The sequence below is a fragment of the Carassius gibelio genome, chromosome A8, assembly GCF_023724105.1.
Source record: "Carassius gibelio isolate Cgi1373 ecotype wild population from Czech Republic chromosome A8, carGib1.2-hapl.c, whole genome shotgun sequence".
NCBI lineage: Eukaryota > Metazoa > Chordata > Actinopteri > Cypriniformes > Cyprinidae > Carassius > Carassius gibelio.
This window is the reverse complement of record NC_068378.1, coordinates 19,114,112-19,121,878: the sequence shown is the minus strand read 5'-3', so window position 1 is coordinate 19,121,878 and position 7,767 is coordinate 19,114,112. Positions and strand designations below refer to the sequence as shown.

The window sequence follows — 7,767 nt, the reverse complement described above, 5'->3', positions numbered from 1 at the left end:
CCTGACAGGGAAAAAAATTAAAAATAACAAATAACAGTGAGAGGTAAATAACGGTACGAAAAAACAAACATTTGTAGAGCTCAAACGCATGAGATCTTCTACAAAACACAAATTTCGTTTCACTCCCTTTTAGTAAGCATGTGTTTTTATATATATATATATATATATATATATATATATATATATATACAATTTAAGGTTATTTTCATGCCAAATAAATAAATGTTAAACAATCCATGCACCTGTCGAGTTCTAACAAGTTTCTTGCAATCATGCTATTATGCATTGGTAATACAATGCAAATGAATACAAGGATATTAACAAATATTGTGAAATAATTAATGTGCAATGAAATATGTTGTGGCCTCGTGCTAAATTGAAGATAATTGAATAATCCTGGATAATATTAAAATAATTAGTCCCTAATCGTGTCATGCGATTTTGTAAATAATCACTGTTGCTTTGTGACTCAAATTTCTCTATTTTCAATCTCATGCAACCTATTATTTGATTGTCGGTTTATTTGGATTTAAATCTTTTTTTAAGGAAACGATTTTATAGGCTACTATTTGGTAGATATGTATTTGTTTATTTCTGCCCCTTTGTTAGCCTGCAGCTGAATAAAAAAAATCGATCAAATAATTTAATGCAAAAATGCTGGTGCTTTCTTTCTGTTGTTTATTTGCTATATCATTAACTTATTATATTAAAGTAGCCTATCTATTAACATCTATTCATTCTTTATTTGGATGATACAGTATTGTTCAAAATAATAGCAGTACAATGTGACTAACCAGAAAATCAAGGTTTTTCGTATATTTTTTTTATTGCTACGTGGCAAACAAGTTACCAGTAGGTTCAGTAGATTCTCAGAAAACAAATGAGACCCAGCATTCATGATATGCGCGCTCTTAAGGCTGTGCAATTGGGCAATTAGTTGAATTAGTTGAAAGGGGTGTGTTCAAAAAAATAGCAGTGTGGCATTCAATCACTGAGGTCATCAATTTTGTGAAGAAACAGGTGTGAATCAGGTGGCCCCTATTTAAGGATGAAGCCAACACTTGTTGAACATGCATTTGAAAGCTGAGGAAAATGGGTCGTTCAAGACATTGTTCAGAAGAACAGCGTACTTTGATTAAAAAGTTGATTAGAGAGGGGAAAACTTATAAAGAGGTGCAAAAAATGATAGGCTGTTCAGCTAAAATGATCTCCAATGCCTTAAAATGGAGAGCGAAACCAGAGAGACGTGGAAGAAAATGGAAGACAACCATCAAAATGGATAGAAGAATAACCAGAATGGCAAAGGCTCAGCCAATGATCACCTCCAGGATGATCAAAGACAGTCTGGAGTTACCTGTAAGTACTGTGACAGTTAGAAGACGTCTGTGTGAAGCTAATCTATTTTCAAGAATCCCCCGCAAAGTCCCTCTGTTAAAAAAAGGCATGTGCAGAAGAGGTTACAATTTGCCAAAGAACACATCAACTGGCCTAAAGAGAAATGGAGGAACATTTTGTGGACTGATGAGAGTAAAATTGTTCTTTTTGGGTCCAAGGGCCACAGGCAGTTTGTGAGACGACCCCCAAACTCTGAATTCAAGCCACAGTACACAGTGAAGACAGTGAAGCATGGAGGTCCAAGCATCATGATATGGGCATGTTTCTCCTACTATGGTGTTGGGCCTATTTATCGCATACCAGGGATCATGGATCAGTTTGCATATGTTAAAATACTTGAAGAGGTCATGTTGCCCTATGCTGAAGAGGACATGCCCTTGAAATGGTTGTTTCAACAAGACAATGACCCAAAACACACTAGTAAACGGGCAAAGTCTTGGTTCCAAACCAACAAAATTAATGTTATGGAGTGGCCAGCCCAATCTCCAGACCTTAATCCAATTGAGAACTTGTGGGGTGATATCAAAAATGCTGTTTCTGAAGCAAAACCAAGAAATGTGAATGAATTGTGGAATGTTGTTAAAGAATCATGGAGTGGAATAACAGCTGAGAGGTGCCACAAGTTGGTTGACTCCATGCCACACAGATGTCAAGCAGTTTTAAAAAACTGTGGTCATACAACTAAATATTAGTTTAGTGATTCACAGGATTGCTAAATCCCAGAAAAAAAAATGTTTGTACAAAATAGTTTTGAGTTTGTACAGTCAAAGGTAGACACTGCTATTTTTTTGAACACACCCCTTTCAACTAATTGCCCAATTGCACACCCTTAAGAGCGTGCATATCATGAATGCTGGGTCTTGTTTGTTTTCTGAGAATCTACTGAACCTACTGGTAACTTGTTTGCCACGTAGCAATAAAAAATATACTAAAAACCTTGATTATTCTGGTTAGTCACATTGTACTGCTATTATTTTGAACAATACTGTATCTTATTGATTTTTGGCTGATTATTTTAAGCACCATTAGAAAACAATGAATCTATTAGTGTAGGAAGTTGTGATATTATTTGTTTTATGCGTTGGCAGTTTATTTGTTGTCATTTCTTGGAAAAAAAAATCCTCTTCTTTATAGAAGGTAAATCTTACGAGATTTAACCATTCATAGCCTATAGCCTGTGTACAGACATTGTGTTTTATCAGTAGCCTATTATTTTTTTCATTTGCGAATGTCAGTTAAATAAAACATTAGGAGGAATTGATAACACGTACTTGCTGTTTTCTCCCCTCGGCTCTAAACTTCCCCAAAGTTCCTGGTTCCTGACATGCTGATCACGTGATCATGGTGCCTGGATAAATAGTTTTTGGAAGCAGCGCGGGGGTATACTTGCAGGCTCATTCACGCGCAGCGCTGCGACAGTACACGATAATAAATGCTCGAATAATGGAAACTGAAAACGTTAGTAAATGCATAGTGCTAATTATGTTCATATGATCCAAAAGTTAATATTGCATATGGACCATATGGAAAATCGAGGTCTTAACCGAGTGTCCAGTTAGACTTGCAAGCTCTGGACGATTTTAGTGTTATGCAAGTCCGGTGTGATTCTTTCGAGTGTTTTTTCGTTTCTTAAGGTACATTTTCTATGCGGCTCCCGGACGTGAAGAGAATATATTCTTGGCTTCAGGAGGACGGGAGATTTGTAGTTCCATAACGCACAAGTGACTGAAGGGATACTGCTTGTGTTGGGTGCTACACGAGACTGGACACGGAACGCGCGAGAGGAAGACAAAAAGGCTCTCCGAGGATGACTCTGGGGACGGACATGTCGGACAGTTCTGCTCTGTCCGACGACGTGGACATTGATGTCGTTGGCGGGGATATTGTAAAAGAGGGTAAATATCTTCACCACCATCATAGCTTTCACTTGGACAATGACTCCGATGACAATCTATCTCAGAATGCAGGGGAGGGCGCAATCTCTCCGGGCCAAAGCAGCTTGGACTGTCCATCTGACCGGGACGGGCCACGGGATGACCACACTACCGGTGCCTTGAGTGAAGATAAACCAGGGAAAAATGCATTGGTGAAACCCCCTTATTCATATATAGCCCTGATAACCATGTCTATTCTGCAGAGCCCGAAGAAACGTTTGACTCTCAGCGAGATCTGCGAGTTCATCAGCAACAGGTTCCCATATTACAGGGAGAAATTCCCCGCGTGGCAAAACTCTATCCGTCACAACTTGTCTCTAAATGACTGCTTCGTCAAAATACCCCGTGAACCCGGTAACCCGGGCAAAGGCAATTACTGGACCCTCGACCCAGAGTCCGCCGACATGTTTGACAATGGGAGTTTTCTGCGCAGAAGGAAGCGCTTCAAAAGACACCAGACCAACGAGATCCTTAGGGACGCGGGTGGATTTCTACCTGGCTTCGGCTACGGACCGTACGGTTACAATTACGGCATACAGCTGCAAAATTTCCATGCGCATCACCCCTATCACCCACACCACCCGGGAGGCGCGTTCCCTTTCCAAAACGTACCCTGTGCTCTCCCCACGACTTCCTCGATATTCTCCACACCACACAGCTTGCCTTCGTTTTTAGGAACTGAGCTGAGAAAGCCTTTCTATCCTCAACTCAGCCCGACTCTTCCTAATCTGGCGCCTCTCAAAACGGACACTAATGGTCCAAGTCGGCCTTCCTTCTCTATAGACAATATAATTGGTGCGGCTAGCTCAACAGCTTCGTCGTACACGACACAACCGGGTGGACAGGCTCAGATCTTGGCCATGCTGACTCCCACACTTGCTTCGGCCACGAACCACTTGAATCTAACGCAGGAAGCGATGTTTCAGCCCGGCACACAGACTTTCTCGAGCAAAACGTCAAGCCTTAACAATTGCCATTTCTAGAGTGGCAGCAAATAGAAAGTGCAGCAGTCCAGTTTAATATGGTTGTTTCGTCATTTGCTAAGGTAGGATTTACACTTTTGCAAAATTAAAATGCCGCCCGTTTCATGTTTCTGAATTATATAAAAAAAAGTCTAATTAAGTATATTTATGAACTGTAAATATGTAAGATTATGGAGAGAGAAAGAGGCTGAAAAGAGGAAATTAAGACCATGTAAAAAGTAGCTAAGATTTCATCTTTGGACAGCCAGTGGACCTTTGCCGTTTTGTCCAGAAAGTCAGTAAAGTAATAGTTTGTAGGCTACTAATTGACAGAGAATTTCCTCTTTCGGCAGAATTAAATTAAGATTTGTTTTAACTATTTTATTGTTTTGTATGATTTGAGAGTTTGTAAAAAGCACTGTCAATACCGAGACTTGAACCTCAGGATTTACTTGTTTTGGAAGCACATTGTCAGATACAAGGGGCTGTAAACAGATTAAAAAAAGGTTAACGTCCCCCTAGCTCTCTCAGCCGAAGTGTTCTGGAAAATTGTAGCCTATTCTTATTTTATTTCTGTTGGCAGATGATTATGTGGTTCTTGGTGTAAATCGCATTACCTCTTTCTGACTCTTGTTAATACATATTTCATTATTCCATTGAAAAATGATATGTGAAAAGAATGTTGTTATATGTAAAGAGATGTCCATACGTTTTTTGTAATGGCAAGAAAATAAATGTTTGTGAATTTTGAAGATGTTTTCGTTAACTTCTTTTCGCTTTAGTCTTCAAACAGGCCTGTATCAACCTACAGCCTAACAGAGTTTATTCACAAAATATTAATGTTTGAAGTTCAAACAACTGTGAGTTAAGAAAACAAATAATTTTAACCACATTGTTTTTGCTTTAGTGTAATCATTTTCACCAGTGTGTATGCTACCTATAATACTAGACCAAATAAGACCATTCAAATAATATGATTACATTGATAAAATGTAGGTTTAATGTTTGCTGCCACAAGATATGAATAAATTATGCCTAAAAAAATCTTAGTGTGACGTTTTCACACCAGTATTTAGTATACGTTGAAGGCCCAAGGCACAAGTTTCCTCTTGTGTGGCGCTTTGAGCCATGATAATCGACCAGTTTCTGGCAAACGACAAAGAGCTAAAGCAATGGGAACATCAGCGCTTGAAAGTCTATAATTGAATGTGAGGGTTATAAATGTATACCCACGAAGTCTTTTGAGGATTCGTTGCTAATTTGTGTTAGCATCTTTTTTCATCTGGAATCTAATCCACAATAATACAGCTCTTTGCCCATTTGTTGATGTTGTCACTGAATACCTTGTCCCCAAGGCCTGAATGGGCACCCAGCAAGTGGTCCCTAGCGAGACAAGCCACACACATTTGCTTCTGAAAGGCGATCGTCTTAAAAGACTTTCATGTCATCTGTGTTGTCTTGAGACATGTACAAAAGAAACAGCGGGATTTCACCGTATGCGAAAAACAGACTGATGAATCCATTTGAGAGTTGGACGAGCACACGGTACTGTTCAGAAGGTGGTACAAAAAAGCTGCCTTTATTTACCTGGTTCGAGCGCCAATGGGTAAATTTGCTTCGTGGGGTGTTTTTTGACAACTAGTTGTTAAAGGAAGGATTGACTTTCACTCATCATATTTTTCTCTCATTCTTCAAATGCAAACATGTAGACTATTAATTCAAAACGTGGAATATTTTGTCATCTAAAAAAACAGACTAAATTATTTTTCTCATATTTCATGAGAACAAAAGTGGACCAAACTAATAGTTAAACCGTATTTTCCAAGTCCTCCTGGACCACCCTCCATATACTGCGCGTGAAATTGAAGTGTTTTTTTTTGTGTCTGTCATAATAGTAATGTAATATCAACATACAGTCGTATAAAATTGTAATTAATTTTTTTTATATATAAAGGCATACAGCTTTTAATTATTATTTTATTTTAAGTACGAACTGCAGAGTTTATTTAATTGTAAATTACTGAAATATTGAGGATTAAGGTAAAATAATATAATCCGTGGGGAGAGGACTATACTATACTTTTTGGCTGTATACCTACTCAGGAATGTGATGCTTTGTTCTGAATAATTAAACCAATGGTATTATAATAATAGGTTTAATTATTTTATTATAGATTTATATTCTTTTATTATTATTATTATAAAAAATAGGTTGACTTTTGTTTGGGACATCAGGATGACTTAAGTGCAGAGGACGTGTGTGTATCTGGCAAACACAGGTAAAAAGACTGGGAGGAAGAACGATAAATGTATTGCTGGTCAGAGGTGACAGAGCAGCAGAAAGGAAGGAGCATTTCACAATAGTGTACTTTTGATCTATACTTACAGCGAATAAAACTGTACTCGCGGCCTATGAATGAAATAAACAGAAAGATCTCATAAGCGGCGCGCGCTTACATGTGGTCGTGTTTACGCCTATGTCATAATTTACAGTTAATTAATTTGTGGTGATTAGTTACATTTCAGAAAGATGGGCTCTTGATTAAAGGAGCTGAAATGCCAGATAGGCTTTAAAGTTTAATGTAAAAAGGACGTTCATCTTCTCTCTTGACGTCCAGTATTTTCAGTCTTGTTTTGTCTCACCATGAGAAATCACATCAGTCTCCTTTAATCGGATCGAAAGTGTAAATCATGGGTTACGGCCTTAAATCCCACTAATTGCCCGTTCATTTCGCTTTCATTTTTTCCCTGTGTGGCGCGTTAGTTACACCACGAGAGGACCACCCAAGATTTCGAATGGAGCAAAGCATATCTTTTCTCTTCTATCACTGTAATTTTAAATGCGAGATCTCTAAAATAGCGCAGTTTTTGCATCTGGCCTGGTGTTTTACATGTGTTTTATTTAAATTTTGCGACGTTGTCAGTTTTTCCTTTCTACTTTGTTGCACGGGCTCTTCATCCAAATTATGGGGTTCACACCGTGTCCACCCCCACCCCCCAGTTAACTGTGCTGTTAATTATATCATTTACATTAACCTTTAATCATACTCTCTGATCAGTATTTCGTTAATATATATGTATAGCCCATAAGCATAAATGTACCTTTTTTAATCAGTTTTGGTTTAATTTATAATTTTATAGCTATTTAATTTTATATAAGGCCTATATTTGAAGGTAATTAGGCCTAATGTAGATAATTTAGTTAGTCTGTTTAACAATAGGCTATATGAATAATTTTCATGCGTACATGAACACAATTTTTCATCTTATAGCAGGCTTTTGCTGTAGCAGGCGCGTTTCTTTTTTTCATTTTAGAAACTGCTTTCAATGGACGCGTGAAATGCATCATTCGATAGGCCTAATACATTAGCATATTTTATCTCTTCAGGATAAATTGTGCATTTATTATAAATTGTGCTGTAAATATATTTATTTTTTATTTTTAATATTTAATGAAAAATGTAGGCTTATTATTG

The 7,767-nt window shown here is 37.7% G+C and overlaps 1 protein-coding gene across 1 annotated transcript; it reads left to right on the top strand.

Annotated features, from left to right (window-relative positions):
- Nucleotides 1-2,738: 2,738 nt before the first annotated feature.
- On the top strand, nucleotides 2,739-5,052 carry LOC128018770 (forkhead box protein D2-like). The gene has a single exon (XM_052604522.1). The coding sequence runs from the start codon at nucleotides 3,203-3,205 to the stop codon at nucleotides 4,310-4,312; it is 1,110 nt and encodes a 369-aa protein (XP_052460482.1). The 5' UTR covers nucleotides 2,739-3,202; the 3' UTR covers nucleotides 4,313-5,052.
- The last annotated feature ends 2,715 nt before the right edge of the window (nucleotides 5,053-7,767 follow it).